Source organism: Eleginops maclovinus, chromosome 19 (assembly GCF_036324505.1).
Source record: "Eleginops maclovinus isolate JMC-PN-2008 ecotype Puerto Natales chromosome 19, JC_Emac_rtc_rv5, whole genome shotgun sequence".
Taxonomy (NCBI): domain Eukaryota; kingdom Metazoa; phylum Chordata; class Actinopteri; order Perciformes; family Eleginopidae; genus Eleginops; species Eleginops maclovinus.
Window position 1 is genome coordinate 15,145,192 of NC_086367.1, and position 17,143 is coordinate 15,162,334.

Genomic DNA, 17,143 nt, shown 5'->3' on the forward strand with positions numbered 1-17,143 from the left:
TGGAGTATCACTGCAGGAATGTGTTTCAATTAATGTTGATAAAATAATATACAGAGTTACAGACGAGTTCAGGATAAACCTTCAAACTAAAATGATGGATTGCGTCATTCCCTTCCTTTGGTAATTACAATTTAAATTATTGGGTGCTAAAGTTATTGTCTCCGTTGTGTTAATTAAACCCACCATTGATATGTTGAATACATAAAGTGAACCAACAACTGACCTGGTTTGTGTGATTAAAAAACATCTTGGCTTCATTCTCATACATACCAAACAGCAAGTACTGTATACTTAACAGATAACATCCCTTAAGGGTAAGCCTTCTCTATGGGCTCAAATGTAGTAAACGTTGTCCAGCAGTGGCTCAGTCAGTAGGGGCTTGGACTGGGAATCGTAGGGTCGCCGGTTCAAGTCCCCGAACAGACTTGAAATATGGAAAGTGGACTGCTACTTGGAGAGGTCCCAGTTCACCTCCTAGGCCCTGCTGTGGTGCCCTTGAGCAAGGCACCGGACACCTCCAATCCCCCCTCCCCATTGCTCCCCGGGCGCTGCACGATAGCTGCCCACTGCTCCTAGTACTAGGATGGGTTAAATGCAGAGGACTAATTTCACTGTGTGTGCTCTGCTGTGTGCATGCATGTGACAAATAAAGAGGGTTTCATCCTCCGATTCTATCTATCTATCTATCTAAACAAACACACCTACTTTGTTCCAAACACATAGCTTAACCTGTTAAACAGAACAACTGGTGCTCAGTTTCTGTAGCACAGTAACATGATGAGTTCTCAAAAGAGGGTCACAGACACACTAAAGTATATCAGAGTGCAGACTACTGCACAATACCATATGCTGTTAATATGTGATTTCTAACAGACCTGTTTTTAGTTTGCAGCTGACTCCGAGGTACACAGAAAATATTCTAATAAATATGGAAACAAGTAAGGTGTTTAAACAGGACACGTGTTAAAGTACAGACTGTCCTCCATGACGGATAGCATATTTTTGGAAGTACATGATAGAAATTCTTATACAAAACACTTACATTTATGTTGGATGCTACTAAAACAGAAGCTTAAATGACACCATCAGTTTCTATTACAACACTACTTGTAAAAATGTATGATGGTATCAGGTCTGACTTGGGACACCGTGGCCTAGATGTTCACTGAGATTACACGCGCTGTCTACAAAAACATATATCGACGCTAAATCAATGCGGTGAAATAAGAAATAATGAGGATACTTTGAGGGTTACAAGGACTGGTCTCTCTCTAATGTTTAGACTAGAAAATGGGCCAAAAGCACACAACTAAGCCCCCAAAAACCTGTCTGCATGACTGGTTAATTCTCCTGATTTGCTCAACAATCATGAAATTCTGCTTGAATAACTCCCGTGGTGCTCATTTTTCACCCGAGTGCAGGCATATCTCTATTTTGTGTCCTGCCCGTTCAAATTAGGAGAGTGTAGTAGGAAATGGAGGTTAACTGGCAGGCTGCAGATGCCATCCGGTCAGGGGGGGGGGGTAATATAAAGACAAGGTGAACATTGAAAGTCAAAGCAATTACACAACAAGCCAGACAATCTCTATTATTCCAAAGATTCCAAAAAGGATCAGAAAGATGGGAATAGAAGGCACAAAGAAGACCCAACAGAGCTAATGTACAACAGGTCGAAGCTCTCGAATGCAGGTGTCACATTCCAGCTGTCCACCCAGTCGAGGACAGATGAAGTGCAGCTGCATATTTACAGTACAGTACACACAGACAGTAAGCCAACCCGTGTTGCGAAGAGAGCCTGCAGGGTCCGTTAATAATCCAGAACCATTTAGTCCACCAGCACTGGAGGCAAGACCAATGAGTGGGTAAAAGGATGTTGCTTTCAAGACAAATCAATCAATTGAATCTTAAATGACCCAGGACGAACTAATTAGCTAGAGAAAACACGTGTTGCTGAGAAAGGATTAAGGCCAAAGTTTTTCTACAACAGAAGCAAGCAAGCAATGGCCATTAGGTGGTAGCAAAACACCAAAAAACAAAAACAAATGTCAGACGCTATATAATAAAATATCCATCAATATATACACTAAAACAGGAAACAAAGGGGGAATATAAAACAAAGGTTTAAATGACATTTTTTATGCGTTTGTGTTCTGGTGGGATATTGACACTGTTATGAATCTAGCATTGCCCACTGCAATAACACTTTACAATAATTCCCCCCTGGCTGGCAGACAACTCACTGCTCCATAGCCTCTGTGAACTGTACATAACATGCACACCTTGACATTTGTATATTTCTCATTTTTATTTTCAGTTCTAATTATTTGTAATGCTTCTTCTCTTGTATTTCGCTGCTGCAATGAAAACATTTCCCAGTTTGGGATTAATAAAGTATTTCTGATTCTGATTCTGAAAACATAAATGACAAGGAAGATTGATTTAAAAAATGATTAATATAATAGTTGGGTAGTTTTGGTATCAACAGGATAGAAACTCACTCTTAGTGCTGGCTTTGTTTTAAAAAAAGAAAGCTTCACGTCCCCTTAACTCTGACTGTTATGTCTGATGTTTATTTGTTATGGGTTTGTACAGTTTTTTAGGCGTTAAAGTTAAGTGCTCGTAATTCATTTTCTAGGTACCATATAATGTCCAAACTCTAAAGGTCTGTATTACCGTATCGAAATACCTGCTGCAATCGATGAAATATTGTCACCTTGTTTGTTTTGGCAGCTGATCATATTATCATCTTTGATTGAATGTTGTATAAGCGCTGGTTCGCTCTACATCCGATGTGAGGCGCCAAGAGACAACAAACAATAATGACGATGGGATTGTTTCAATAAATGTTAACAGATGTATGGCCTACCTGAGTATTGTGTAGAATAAACACCAGGTTATGTTGCAGATCCAACATTTTTGAAAGATAACATTGGAAATTCCTAACAATTTGTACGAAAAATGTAAAGCTTTGAAAAGACGAGGAGTTTTGTTGAATTTCTTGTGCCTACCTGCAGGTAGCGCACCTGGTGAGCAGCAAGAGCCTCTCCCAGGGGAACCACCATTTTCTCCACAGTGCGCTGGTGGGAATGGGCCTGGATGTCTGGGCTCTCTTCTGATCGCAGCTCAATGTGGGAAATTAGCAAATTAGAGATCACTGCCTGCACCGCCTGCAGGGATGGAGCAGGAGAGGAAAGGGGAATCAGATTAGGAAATGGTTACATAACGTTTTTTAGTAATTATGAGGTCACAATACAAAAAGATGCATACTAGATACGGGATATTTTTTTACCTTGGTATCTCCCCCTGGAGTTGCACTAAGGGCCAGGATGCGGAATTGCAGAGTCTGGCTGCCGAGCTGTCTGATCACCTGAGTAACAGGAAGATGAGCGAGTATACAACATTGTGAGAATTGTATTGCCACAGTGTTGAGTATGTTAATTTTCTTTAATGTTAGACAAATTACAAATGTGAATGTTCCTTTTAGCTAGTTAATTAATTCGTAGAAAGATCATGGTACATCATTACATTAAAACTAGGCTGTTGTTGATTTGAACCATTGCTGACAGTAGTTTGATATTACAGCAACAAACTATACATGGTGAAATTAACTTTCACACTGCTGCAGCAAATGTGCTGAAAATATAGTCAGCTGTGGCATGACACTGAATTGAATGACAAGATGTCATATTTGGTGACAAGTTTGTGTACCTGACAGTAGGCATGGTTGCCAAGCGCCTTGTGGGCTTCATCGATCACCACACACTTGATCTTCTGGGCAGGGCAGGTGTCTCTGGACAGATCGTTCACCATCACCTGAGGGGTGAGGAAGAAGATGCGCTTGCTCCTCCATACCTCCTGTCTGTTCTTTGCTGCTGTACTGCCTGCAGGGAAAGGAGAAGAACTGATTGTTGATAAAAAAAATAACAAAAGAAAGATCGGAGTCACCGCCTGTTTGTCATGACTGTTACCTGTCAGCTCAGCCATGTGTGCCTGTGGGATCCCCATCACTTTGTAACAGGCCTCAATCTGCTGGGCTACCAGAGGTTTGGTGGGAGCCATGAATACGATCTTCGCCGATGGATACCAGCGGTAGAAGTTGTACATAACCACAGAGGCTATAAATGTCTTTCCCAGACCAGTAGGAAGACAAACTAGTGTGTTCTGAAACAGAGCTGCCTCTGATATCTTCAGCTGGTACTCCCTGATGGGATAGTTGGTGGGGTAAATCCATACCTTAGCTGAGGAGCTGTCAAAGCCAGGGAAGTCTGGATATGTCTGCCCACCTGATGGGGTGGAACAGAGGGCAGCGTCTCTTCTCCTACAGGGTTGTCATTTTGAAAACAGTTCGCATTATCCAGTTGAAGGTTCTTCTCAGCTTCATAAACAGCGACCACCATTAAATCATCGTCATCAAAATCATCTTCATATGCAGGTTTAGGGTCCTCTGTCCTCCTCACTTGGTTCTCTGTTGTGTATGAAGACCCCTGCCCTATTTGAGCCCATAGTGGATTGTGAGGAGGATATGTTGTAGCTACCTGCCCAGTGTTGATTGGGGTTGTTTTGCGCCGTCCAGCAGCTTTCTTGACATCCTTTTTCGGTTGAACAACTTTGTTTTGAGAGACGGATGCACCCCAAGTCTGGAATAAAGTCTTCTGATTCGAACCACTACTCATTTTTAATAGTTAAGGCGAAAACCTTAAGAAAAAGTGCCATGTGATGCGCAGCAACATCGCAAACTGAAAACCGGCTGGTACAAAAAACACAGGGTCACTTCCGCCCACGTTTTACCATAATACAACACTACATACATAACGACGGCTCATTTAGGTCATTTATATACAGACACCAGTGTAAAAAGAAATTCCCTGTATTGTGAACACGACAATACATATGTTTAGGAGCTGAATAGAAACACGTTTTGTTTCAGATAAGAAGGAGGCTTTTATTTTGTCAGTGTAACACCGGAACCAAATTAAAAGTTTGAGTTCATCTCCCGCTCTCCGTCATGTAACCATAGTAATGGACAGAAGCGAATGGGAGAAGATACTCACCTGTTTTCAGGTAATTATGTTATTTTATTAGCTTACTTCCAACCCGTAAAGCCCCACGAAGTTTTTTATACCTTGCAGTAATTCCATTTAGGTGTTTAGTTTATCTATGTTGTGCTGTTTAGCTGCTAACTCGCAAAACTGTGTTAATAGTAGCTATTGTTTTTAGCATTGATGCTAATAAAGTAAGTGATGCAGTTAGCTTGAGGCTACCAGACAGTTACACGTTACTATAGTTACTGTGACTTATTCTCTTCGGTAGGCATCTGCACGTGGATACCTGGTAAGACATGAATCCGTAGTGCGCGAGAGGACTTTGAGGACATCGTTAAAGAGATTGATGGAGGTTTGACCAATTTAGAGTGGAGGGAGACAATCATCCCCTTTCCCCACTTCACTGACACTGTAAGTAACGTAAACTTTCTGAAAGTTTACGTTGATTGGTTATCATCGGTACTTATTCAGTATGTTACTAGTAAAAATATTGCAAATGTTACTTCACTACAGGAAAATGAATTGAAAGTGCTCAATTTAGAAACATGTGTCCTGTGACTATGAGTCTATAATATATTGTAACATTAGATTAGTAATATTTTAAATGTGTAACTATTTTATATTGACTGCAAACTATTATTCATTAATTATAGATTTCTACTGATTATTTCACACTTAATCGATTGATTGTTTTGATCGTGAAAATAATGTGGAATATCACAATGATCTATAAACCGCTAACATGTAGTGCAGTAGAAAAGTGGTATGCAAATAAAAAATATAGTACAAATTATAGTCAAGTAAAGTTCTTGAGTTAATGTCATGTGTTACTCTTCTGTGCTCTTGCATTATTAGGAGGATCCATTTATAGGAAGCCGCAGCTCTAGCAGCAAACATTCAACTCCTGGACGAGATGTCTGTGCCAGTCCCCAGAGCCCGTCGTTACTGCCGTCATCATCACCATCTTCAGCACCAGAGGAGAAGGGAGAACATCATGTCCTGCTCGAGAAGATAGTAGCAGAGCGAGATGATTCACAAATCAAAAGACAGGCTTCTCCCTCTGAGGACTGTCCCCACAGAAGTAATGTTAGAGGGGAAGGAGAGGGTCAGAAAGAAAGTACTGTTGGGGAGAAAGATGGAGACTCCACCACAGTCTGGAGCAGTTTGGAGCTGGACAACAACAATGGTCATTCTCACGACGGTGAAAGTTGCTTACATAACAAAAGTAGTCCCTTGCACAACACTGCGAGAACATTTTTGGGCTTTATGCCTGTTTTAATAACAATATAGCTGAAGATAGACATTAAATGGCGAGAGAGGGAGGATGACTGGTTGCCACAGTTACTTTGAAAAAGTAATCTGATTAGTGATGACAGATTACTCCTTTAAAAAGTAACTTAGTTACTTTACTGATTACTTGATTTTAAAAGTAACTAAGTTAGCTTACAAGTTACCTTATTAGTTACTTTCAGCAGCTGCCGACAAAACGCGCATCTCTCTCCTCCCTCCATTGTTGTTGACGTTTGTGTCTCTGCGTGGTATTACACGTGAGTTGTCCTCATGCTGAAAACGTGACTTAATTGTCGCATAGACGTAACTCCCCGAGACGCCAGAAGAAAGCAAACATATCTCTTTTTACGAAGGAAATGGACAAAAATAGTAAGACACAGTGACTTGGATAAGTAACTTTCATCTGATTACTGTTTTGGAAATAGTAACGTGTTAGATTACTCATTACTGAAAAAAGTAGTCAGATTAGAGTAACGTTACTAAGTTACTAAGTAACGCGTTACCGACATCACTGTTTAACAGTAACAACTTAAGAAAGGGTATTAGTATTGCATACCATTTCTTTAATCTGACCAGAATTCTAGGTTTGAACTTAATTAAAAAAAGAGAAGAAGAAACACTACACACGTGGAGTATGCATGTAACTGTGGATGCAAACAGATGTGGTTCCTGTAGAGTTAATGCCTTACCTTTCCTTCAGGTCCCCAACAGTTCAGCCGTGAGTTGCCCCCCACCCCACAGGCCTTGCGTCTCCATAGAAACACCCTGACCATGGAGCTGGTCTGGCTCCAACAGGCCATTGACAGCAGGAAAAAGGTAAGACGAAGTCAGAGAGGAATGTGGCATTTTAATGCATTTCTTAATCGTGGCAGTCTCCTGCTATAAGAACATTGCCTCTGCTGCAAGACAACATTTATGAAGTGACCTCAGAAGTAAGTCAGTAAATCGGTCCAAGAGGCATTCATTATAGAAGAAATACTCAAACCTATATTGTAAGTATTAATATCTAAATATTAACCACAGTTCGATTACAGCATCATTTGCTACCTATTGAACACAATCCACAGTAGAGCAGCACAGATACTGAAATGGTGTTTTTAGCTTATCCAGCTGCCTGCCATCTTTGCAGCCAGCCAGTGTCCTATTTGAGTCCCATAATTTATCTATTAACAAATGACTGTCTTCACGAAACCTGCAGCACTGCCCCCATGTAGCACCCTGCTGCTCGAGAGGGTGTAAAGGTGTCAAGATGAGGAGGAATGTGCATAAACAACACCAAATGTAAACTGCAGCTGAACCCAGACAAGCAGGATTTACTCATGCATGGGATTCGGTTAACCTGAGGTATAATGGGGCAGAATAATTAACTTTTAATGATTGTTTTTTCCTCTCTGCCTTCTCTTCCACAGTACTTGTCACTCAAAGATGGGCTGAGCGTATCTTGACGACAGAAGTAATCTGAACTGGACTGATCGCTGTCAGGCTATTATTTTACACAAATACAAAGACACTGTAAATATATTGTTTCTGTGGTATTTATCATGTTGTTTTAGATGTGTATATTTTAGTTGCTATGTTTTAAATAAAGATTCAACTGTATTTTTCTAAAAAAGTCGACTTTCTGCTGTTGCTGCCACTGCTCATATTGGTCTTGTGACATAAATTGTGACTGGGTGAGGTAGCTACTGTTGTGTAGGAAAAGGTTAATTCAATCGAGGTCAGGGCGATACCTGGCTCAGAGCAAGTTAGTTGTGACTCACAGAAACTCAAATTTCCCATTTAGATCACAATGAATGAGCTCTCACGCATCACTTAGGAGTTCTTCCTGCAAATATTCACACACATGTCTCCTGTTAAGCTGCTGTTGTCTTTAGGTTCACATTTCATTAAATAGCAGGCACAGAAACATGCTGTTCAATGGGAAAAATACAGTAAGCATTGTTCTGCTCCTAAAATTGTATTTTTAAAGTCTTTGTTTTATACTAAATGTCGTGATTAAATGTCACTTGAGACATTTGTAACGGTTTTGTCACCCGCTGTCTCCTGCAATGGCCAGGTAATGCTAATATGCATATTGATATTTGGCAAATATGTTTTTGGGGAAAGTACTATGGAAAATACAAGTGGGTGTAGAGGTTATCTTATTGATTCAGCTTACAACAACACAGCGACCCACCCCTTCTTTCCTCCTCTGTCTGTCCCTTTTGTTGTGGTTGCTGCCGATGGTTTGCCCCACAAAGCCGGTCATTGCTGGCCATGCTGCCATAGCAACCAGGAAATACTCACCGCCGTCAGTGGAGTAGTGTGTGAATGTGTGTGTGTGTGTGTGTGTGTGTGTGTGTGTGTTAGGGGGATAGAGAGAGCAGAACGTGGTGAGTGGGAGTCCAGACGGATCACAACAACAGAAGGGAAGGATTTTCACCTTTCGCCTTTCGATTAAACCCTTTCCCCGCTTGACCGTCCAACAGGAGTGAGTGACTGAACAGTGTTTTTATTCGTGTGTGATTCAAAGAATGTGTTATGTAAATGTACCTGGTGTATGAAGATGGTCAGTAAATGCAATTATAGGCTAAGTGAGTGAAATTACATGTATGTGGAGAGAATAATGTGGTGTGTGTGGTTTGAAAAAAACTTGCCCTTTTTTTAAATGGACTATCAGTAACAGCTGGCTCAGATGGCTGCCAGCACAGCAGCCACGGCTCTCCTGCCTCCAGTGAAGAGCGTGGTGGTGTATAAGAATGGAGACCCTTTCTACAATGGACGCAGGTTTGTGGTAAACCAGCGACAGGTGGCCACCATGGAGGCCTTTCTAACTGAAGTGACCCAGAGCATCGGCGCTCAACTGGCCGTCAGGACTCTGTACACACCCAGACAGGGCCACAGGGTCACAGACCTCCAGGATCTTCAGACAGGAGCCCAGTATGTTGCTGCTGGCTTTGAGAGGTTCAAAAAACTGGAGTAAGTACAGAAAACAGTTACTGTGCTGATATTAAGGATTATTTGTGCAGCTCCTCTCATGAGGGGCTTTCTGTGTCGAAAATGAAAGTAAATGAATTAAGAAACAATTATAACATTTTGTTTGTGTTAAAAAAGTATTTTTAAAAGCTTTTTATTGTTTCTGTGTTTTTCTATGCATAGTTACCTGACCGCAAGAACGAAAAAGCAGCCTTCTGGCCGTGATGAAACACAGGTAGGCATTTGTTTTGATGTGTGGGCGTTTTGCTTTTAAAACCAACCGCACACTCCATCACTGATTAATCCCAGTTTAACCAGGAAGAATGCACCCCCAGGCACTATACTCAAATCAAACTATATTCATTTGATATTGCGCCAAAGCAAATATGATAATGATGGCAGGAGTTTCCTCTCCTGATATCAGACAGGAAAGATCTCAGGAATTTCCATTAGTGAGACCAGTTCACATTTGCCTTGTCGGCATTACTTAGATTAGGGCCACCCTTTGCGTCTACCATCCCCTTGATGTCCATGTGGTTGTCATGTAAATTACCAGATACAATGGTCTAATGACTGTTCTGTCATTTACATGTCACTCAGGCCTTGCGGGGCACCCTGTAAAAGCTCCAATGTGACGTTAGACTCAGTAATTACAGTTGGACGTCGCCAAAGAGCAGAAAATCTGAAGTAAATCAGATTTTATGATCCTTTTCATACAAAAAATTGTCTGAGTGAAATCTGTTTTCTTCAGTGATGGCAGAAGCTCTTTAAAATCAGAACAGAATTGATTTTAATTAATAATAAGTTCACACATGCTGAGGAGTGATGCTTTGTACACTGACCAGCTGGCAGGTACAGTATGACCCCTTTTTTTTGGTGACGCAGAGTGTGGTCTCAGTCTCAAACCATCAGGGTTACTTTTCTGAAAAATATAAAAGGAGTGGAGACTAATTGTGTGTGCCTTGGGTGACTGCCATTTGGAAAGCGAGAGTTCTTAGGTTTAAAGTCTTACATGTCTGTGTTGTGGTTGCTGTGGAGCAATGCAGGAAGAGTGTCTTTATGTGAGTTGTGTTTGATGGTGAAACAAAGAGTTGTGCTTTCACGCAGTCTTATCAGGGCTATGTGCGTGTCTGGACAGGCCTATTGCCCACATTCACCGCCCCCATGCCTCCTTCTCTGCTCTGAGACACTGTAAATACATTAAGCGTCTTTTCAGAGTAAAAACAGTAAGGGGAGATTCTCAATGTCTGGTTTGATCTCTGTTGATTGATTCAGTCCAGCTACATATCAGAGGCAGACATGGATATCGACTGAAGTGTTAATTGAAATATGGGACAAAAGGAGCTTTGAGATGAACCAATGAGAATGTGCCTTTGAAGGCAGAGATGATGGATTCATTTGCTGCGCCACTTGAGCTGATATGAGTAGTTAGCCATTACACATGTAGGAGCAATGATTTTTCTCTGGTGGATGTGCAGGAAATGTCAATATAGCTGAGAAAATGACAGCATTATGATGTTTTGCAGTATCAAGTATCAGATTGCTTGTCTTCTGCAGGCCAAAGCATCCCAGAGGCTAAATGTTTCAGCCAAATGGAGGAAGTTTATACCTCTACCCTGCATTATACAGTGAGTTGGACTAATTACATCCAATAAATAATCTTTCTTTTGAGTAAATGTGTTATTAACTGTCATTTTTCGGTTGGACAGTGGTTCCTTCTCAGAATGGTAATAACTTTTGTGAATCTCTGACTTTTTAGGAAGTGCCCAAACTTGTTTTTATTTGTCCAGGGAAACAAAAACTTTGACTTTGAAACAAACCCCTTGATTTATTTAATTATGAATCATAGTCTCATAGCTTTGGCTGAAGATGTTTCCCATCTTTTACTTTGGCATAACATTAGGAAATAAAGAAACCCTGTCTTCTCTGTTCAGCGTTTTCCGAAATGGAGACTTGCTTTGTCCACCATTCCGGTTTATCATTCCCCGGAGCATGCAGCAGGACCTGGAGCAGATCCTGAGTCTGGTCACTGAAAAGGTCAGCCTACGAACCGGAGCTGTTCGCAGGTCAGTGACACAAACACATGACATATACGCGTGGAACACATATAGAGGAGATATACAATAAAAACTTTCCTGTAACTCTTGTGCTTTATCAGGTTGTGCTCTTTGGAAGGAGCGACTGTGTCTTCTGCTGCGGAGCTAGAGACTGGCCACTGCTATGTTGCCGTGGGAACTGAGAGGTTCAAGAAACTTCCATATGTGGAGCTGTTGGTTTCAAAAGCTACAGAGAGGTATTGTGCAAGGTCCTCTGTGGGTGTGTGTAATGATGTCTCTTCTGCTCCCTGAAATAAAAAACTAATTGTAAGACAAGAGTTTTTGCAAAAATGTTATTACTTGAGAGAGGTTTTTCTTTATTTTGTAGATATTACCCAGGAAAGAGAAGGCTGTTAAGGAGGAATGAGGTACTTTTAATTATAAATGCAGTTTATTCATCATACCCTTATGTAAAATACAGTCTAAGCATTGTTGGTTTTCTCTTATGTTCATTTGCAACATGTCAGGTCTGAGTGACAGCTGTCTTGTGTGTGTGTATGTGTGTGTTTCTCTCAGAACAGGAAAGCAGGAAGCGGTCCAGAGGATCAGTACAGTGACTCAGCCCTCCTCGACTCCCCAGAGGTACAAAGCAATCCTCCTCTGTCTTTAATTCACACCACCAGAGATATAGAGAGACTGCTCATTTGTTTTGTGTACTCTTCCTGACACGGTCAATGCCCCAGTGAGACAAACAGCGCAGAGGCTATTTTTATTTTACCAATGAATGAAATTATATTTATTCAGTTGCTTCCCATGAATTTCAGTCAGATGGTCGCAGGGTGAAGTCCACAGGAGATGAAGCTGCAGCTCCAGCAGCCGCGGAGCAGAGGAGCAGGAGAGAGGGGGCAGAGGAGACGTCTGCCTTCTTCTCCAGGCCGGTCAAAACCCGCAACAACAGAGGACAGCCCAGACCACCACTCAGCAATGGATCTGGTTAGGACCACCAACTTTAAACATCTTATCCTAAATTGAGGTTTTCTTCATTTGAACTAGGAAGGTGAACTGAGTAGAATGCAGATCTCCTCTTGGTGGATCCCTCTCTTACATCCCTCTTTATAGTAGGAAAGACAATACATATGTGGGATTTATTCATCTCACATGGTGCCCAATTTTAACACATTTCCAGTATAGAATTAACTGCAGATTCCAAATTAGACCAAATATTTCAATGGATCTTGGTATTTGAGCCCTTAAAAAACACAAAATGTGGCCTGCAACTGTCCAGGTAAGGTTTTTATTTTCAGCCTAGCCGATCTTCTGAAATGTTTTTTGCTACTAAACCAATTCAGTGAACAAAACAGTCAATAAATGAGTTTTTTTCAAAAGAGTGACTCAACAAGAAGTCCTTGAACACAACTGTGCAGAGAAAAGTATTAGGTTGATGGGTCCAAGAATAGGCATGCGTATAATAAATGTTCTGTCAATCATAGCAACAGCTTTTTGATTTCTGTCTATTACAGTCCAGCCCAGCGTGTTAAAGAGAGCAGCACGGAAAAGAAGAGAGGAGGTACGAGGGGCCGAGGAGGTGCACGAGGACGAAAACACAGCTACAGAGCTTCCTGTTGACCAGGTCACCGTTGTTCTTAAAGCCTATATAACCACCCTAAACAAGATCAATTAAATGCTGAAAATACTTGTTTAAAGCAGAGGGAACTCCTAATCTGTCTTATTTTCCTGACCAAAGAGAGTTGCAGAAATAGTGGAGGATGAGGAACAAAACGGTACGCTAGACAACACACAGCAGGTAGGCATTTTTCATGTTCATTCTTCCTGTCTAATTGGAGAAATGTGTAAAAACACTGACCTTTACATTTATGGACTGGGTATAATTTAGAAAAGAGGTAGACGATGACTTCATGATGTGCTTGAAAATAGATTAATGTATGTATTAAACATTACAGCGCCTTTTTTTGTCTTCGACGCAGTTGTCAGTTATCATATGTGTGATGAACGAAATGACACTGCATTCTGGATTAGGGAACAAAAACACATAAATCTTTATCTATTTTTTTAAGAGACATTCACAAATTATAGAGAGCAACACAAACACAATGAAAACAGGTACAGTATATAGGACATAGTGGGCGGTACAATTACATAACTACACAGGTCCTGATGCAAACAGGTTCAGTTTCTGTATAAATGGGTTCAGAATGTGATTATTTTAACCTGTAACATCTGAACAAAATGGTGTGAAACAAGACAGAATTCTGTTACGACACACTCTACAGCTTATGTTCAGTAGTAAAGGGACACTAAGTCAGCATTCAATGTGTGTCTAATTTCAGGAGCCTGAAATGAAGCAGACGTCTTTGAAGTCCAGGCCTTCGTCAAAGACATCTCAGGTAGAGAGCAGGGAACAAAAGGCAAGTTTACCCACCTCAAAGTGTATTCAAATGCTTCATTGCTTTTCCTCTAACGCTATTTTCATGATATTGTCTTAACAGGAGAGCCTACAGGTGGCCCCGTCAAACACAGCAGAACACAACCATCATCAGGAGTCCTGGTGAAGGACGAGCACAGAGGATTCATCGAAGATGTTTAACTACTTTCTATGATGACCTTATGTGACCCAATTCATGTTTGATTACATTTGTAGTATTTTAAATGTGTTTATGAGCCAAGCAACAACTTGAATTTATGTTGTTGTTGTTTAGAACAAAGTCCAAAATGTGAACAGGCATGGAAATTTAAAAAGAACAAACACCAGATGAGATTAACACTCTCTTAAATTCTAGTGCAAACCAGAATGAGACGAAACAACGCTTTTCTGACATGACAGCCTTCACAGAGTTAGTGTTATATTATATTGTGTTGAATTTGTTTTACAGGGATGATTCATAAATCATGTAGGTGTTCACGAATGCAATTCATTCCGTTTCCAAAATGTACATAAGAAACAATATTTTTGAGCCATTTTAAGCCTTAATGTATTTTCGATTTGAAGAAATCAGAGACAAAAAGCTATGCTTTGCCAACAATTTATTAATAAAATACCAGCCACATTCCATAATCTGTACAGAGTTTTGTGTCAATCAAATACTGTAACAATAAAAAAATGTATATTACTATGAACATTACTGTTTCTCAAATCTGTATAACTTCTTCAGACATATTTTCAGAGCATGCAACAAGGTAACTCACTATGAAACAACAAACCGTTTTGTAAATGCTCCTTCACAATATCTTACTCAGATAATAAGTAAATGAATAACCATTTTATCCTCGGGCAAAAACAGCTATTTGTTCTCTCCTGTGTCCTGCTCTTTCCCAAACAGAAGGAGTCCGCAGTAAAATGTCCCATTTAAACGAGAAGGTTACATCTAATTGGTTCATTTTCAAAACCCAGCCTTATTTGTATGTGGTCTCTACAGCAGTTATGCAGATGCCAGTCACATGGCGGGGCAGCAGAGTACTTAAACGTAAAAGTTAACAACCACCAACTTCTATGCAAGCCCCATAAATCTAGTCTAGTCTTGAGTTGAACCCCACATGAACCCAATTCCCCTTAAACTTTGCGTAAAAGCTTCAGGACAGGTCTTTTGAAGCTCACACTGAGTTCATTTAGGCACCATTTTCCCACCAGAACCGTTGCTCTAAGGAGTTGCTCTCAGAATCTAAATTGCCCCCTCTAGTCCCGCTCCAAATCTGCTTTGGACTTTCTGTCCCTTCAAAGGAATAATTTGAAGGTACAGTATGTGAGAGTTTGTATTTAATCCTCATCCTTGTTAGTGTTTGGCCTGGGTCATATTCTGCTTCACAGTGTCTGTGTCATTAATGGAGCTTATAACACACAGCGTGATGCCAGCCATGGTGAGGAACATTCCTGTGACAGCCTCTGCAGAAAGTGAGGTGTGTGGGGGAGGATATGAAAAGAGAATGAAAGTTAAAAAAAGGCACATTAAAAAATACAGAGCACAACCAGTACTGTATTTTTTCAAGGAGAGGAGAAAGCAGAGGAGGGAATTAACTGCTCCATAAAATTCTATAAAAAATGTCTTGTGTCTTGCTTATGTAACCGCTCTGAATTTGTTTTGAAGACAAATGTTTTTGTCCTAAAGCTTGAAGCATCCCAGATTCGCCTGCATCAGTATTACTCAATGTTTGACTGCCCTGTGTACTGAAAGGCAAGCGTGTGTATGAAAATAATGTCCCTTACGTTTGCCTCCAAACTCTTCACCAAGTAGCTTGCCGGTGAGCAGAGTGCAGAGGAAGGTAAGAGAGTTGGCCACAGGAACAGCGAGGGAAATCTCTGGGAGAAGGAAGTGGAAAAAAACATTTATAATATAGATATATAATTCTGCTTTCCAAATGAGCAGGCATTACTCCTGCTAGAAATAGATGCTAGAAATTCAGTACAATGATGGAAAAATACCCCAAAGAACCAATGTTCTCATAGTGGATATGTATGGTTTAATATTAGTTACACCAGTGCTTTTCTACTTGGCTGCTGTGACAGATACCCATTCCTCTGCATTAACGTGGGCAGGCAGGATATGCACCTGAGCTTAACGGCTGAAGAGAAGCACAGGTGTGATAAATAACAATAGTGGTGATTGCTTAGCTTTGAGGTTAGCCCCTTCCAAGCTTTCAGTATGGTGCTTGCCAGCTCAATGGGATGATTTACTGGCAAAAGTAATGGAACAACTCATCTATCATTACTTTAATTAGCAACACCTGTGCTCTTTGTGATAGTTCAAATGTCAGCTTTAAAAAGGTCATTCTCCCTTTAGGAATCCAACTGCCTCACCTGTGGTGGAGAGTGTATAATAGTAGACCAACGAGCCACTCTGGTTAAGGAGAAAGGGGACCAGGTACTGTGGAGCAACACATGGTATGAAGTGCAATTTAACACATGGTAAGGATGAGTAATCCTTTTAAGGTGGCAAATAATGAATGGATCTAAGGGTTTTTACCTTGACGTTTAGGAAAAGAAACTTGACCTCAGCCAGCAGCTGTGAGACTCTGTTGTTGTGTTGGACATGCTCAATCCCCACCGTTCCTCTCTTCAGGAGAGGGTTGGTGCAGCCCCACAGCACGGACACCATCAGGAGACTCAGCAGTTCCACTGCAACACAAAACAATCATAAATACAATCCTCCCTGCGGCTCTAAACTCTGCTCAGATATACTACCAGTTGTGTTGCACGAAAGGTGTTCATCACCAAGCCAACACCCAATAAAACGCAAAATAGCTTAGTTAGCACCTGTGCTACAAACACCGGTGCTCATTGCTTCCCTAGCATTAGCTATTTAAAAGATTAGCTTTATTTGGGTTAGTTCAGCGTTATACGTGCTTAAGATGACGCGGATACGTAGAGATATATTTTCGGAATCAAAATAAATAAGAACAGTTACCAAATATCATGATTTGAGTGAGCACTTGTGCTTTTTAGTCACTCACCTACGGTCACCATCGTAATGTAAACATTCAATGATTCATGAGTCGCGTTCAAGACTGCAGCTCTTGAGCTCAGTTAGTAAACGTTACGTACATTTCCATAATACCAAACAGTTTTAAATGTAGTTGAAGTCAGTTCAGGAGAGGTATTTAGGTATGAAAAGGAACGACATAAAGCTACGTAGGGTTTTGTGACGATGCTCTCGACTCTTATTCAAGAACCTCAACATTTTTTCAACATTTATTGCTTTCTTGAATGCTGCTTTGGATTATGTTCCATGTTGTTGTGCCGAAAGGTAGCACATGAGGGCGCCATAACTAACGATAATTAATCAGCATCATAATTATTCTGCCTAAATG

The 17,143-nt window shown here is 40.8% G+C and overlaps 3 protein-coding genes across 5 annotated transcripts in view; 1 reads left to right on the plus strand and 2 right to left on the minus strand.

The window, feature by feature from the left end:
* fancm (FA complementation group M) overlaps positions 1-4,731 on the minus strand; it is a 35,229-nt gene extending 30,498 nt beyond the window's left edge. The window contains 5 exon segments of the mRNA XM_063908577.1: positions 3,009-3,167; positions 3,290-3,367; positions 3,709-3,881; positions 3,969-4,307; positions 4,310-4,731. Coding sequence (XP_063764647.1) covers positions 3,009-3,167; positions 3,290-3,367; positions 3,709-3,881; positions 3,969-4,307; positions 4,310-4,673 — 1,113 coding nt within the window. The 5' untranslated portion in view covers positions 4,674-4,731.
* Positions 4,732-4,921: 190 nt separating this feature from the next.
* dcdc2b (doublecortin domain containing 2B) lies at positions 4,922-15,096 on the plus strand. 3 transcript variants are annotated; one of them, XM_063909449.1, is made up of 17 exons: positions 4,922-5,061; positions 5,311-5,453; positions 5,898-6,228; positions 7,033-7,148; positions 7,742-8,802; positions 8,992-9,290; positions 9,471-9,522; positions 10,845-10,915; positions 11,222-11,353; positions 11,446-11,580; positions 11,712-11,751; positions 11,900-11,965; positions 12,148-12,316; positions 12,844-12,953; positions 13,068-13,127; positions 13,672-13,749; positions 13,831-15,096. In XM_063909449.1, the coding sequence occupies exons 6-17, from the start codon at positions 9,007-9,009 to the stop codon at positions 13,891-13,893; spliced, it is 1,260 nt and encodes a 419-aa protein (XP_063765519.1). In that variant the 5' UTR covers positions 4,922-5,061; positions 5,311-5,453; positions 5,898-6,228; positions 7,033-7,148; positions 7,742-8,802; positions 8,992-9,006; the 3' UTR covers positions 13,894-15,096. The 3 variants fall into 3 exon arrangements, with proteins under 3 accessions (XP_063765519.1, XP_063765520.1, XP_063765518.1); XM_063909450.1 differs by having other exon boundaries at positions 13,672-13,728; XM_063909448.1 differs by having other exon boundaries at positions 13,672-15,096.
* tmem234 (transmembrane protein 234) lies at positions 14,349-16,981 on the minus strand. Its single transcript, XM_063909451.1, has 5 exons — positions 16,787-16,981; positions 16,300-16,451; positions 16,134-16,200; positions 15,543-15,635; positions 14,349-15,221 (listed from the first exon to the last, which is right to left on the minus strand). Exons 1-5 carry the CDS (start codon positions 16,797-16,799, stop codon positions 15,112-15,114), a joined length of 435 nt encoding a protein of 144 aa, XP_063765521.1. The 5' UTR covers positions 16,800-16,981; the 3' UTR covers positions 14,349-15,111.
* Between the last annotated feature and the right edge of the window lie 162 nt (positions 16,982-17,143).

Coding starts and splice junctions, on each gene's coding strand:
- dcdc2b (XM_063909448.1), top strand. CDS start 9,007: ATGGCTGCCAGCACAGCAGCCACGGCTCTCCTGCCTCCAGTGAAGAGC. Junction 9,291..9,470: donor GAGAGGTTCAAAAAACTGGA/GTAAGTACAGAA, acceptor TTCTATGCATAG/TTACCTGACCGCAAGAACGA. Junction 12,317..12,843: donor ACCACTCAGCAATGGATCTG/GTTAGGACCACC, acceptor TGTCTATTACAG/TCCAGCCCAGCGTGTTAAAG.
- tmem234 (XM_063909451.1), bottom strand. Junction 16,201..16,299: donor TTCTTTTCCTAAACGTCAAG/GTAAAAACCCTT, acceptor GTTGCTCCACAG/TACCTGGTCCCCTTTCTCCT. Junction 15,636..16,133: donor TTATACACTCTCCACCACAG/GTGAGGCAGTTG, acceptor TCCTTCTCCCAG/AGATTTCCCTCGCTGTTCCT.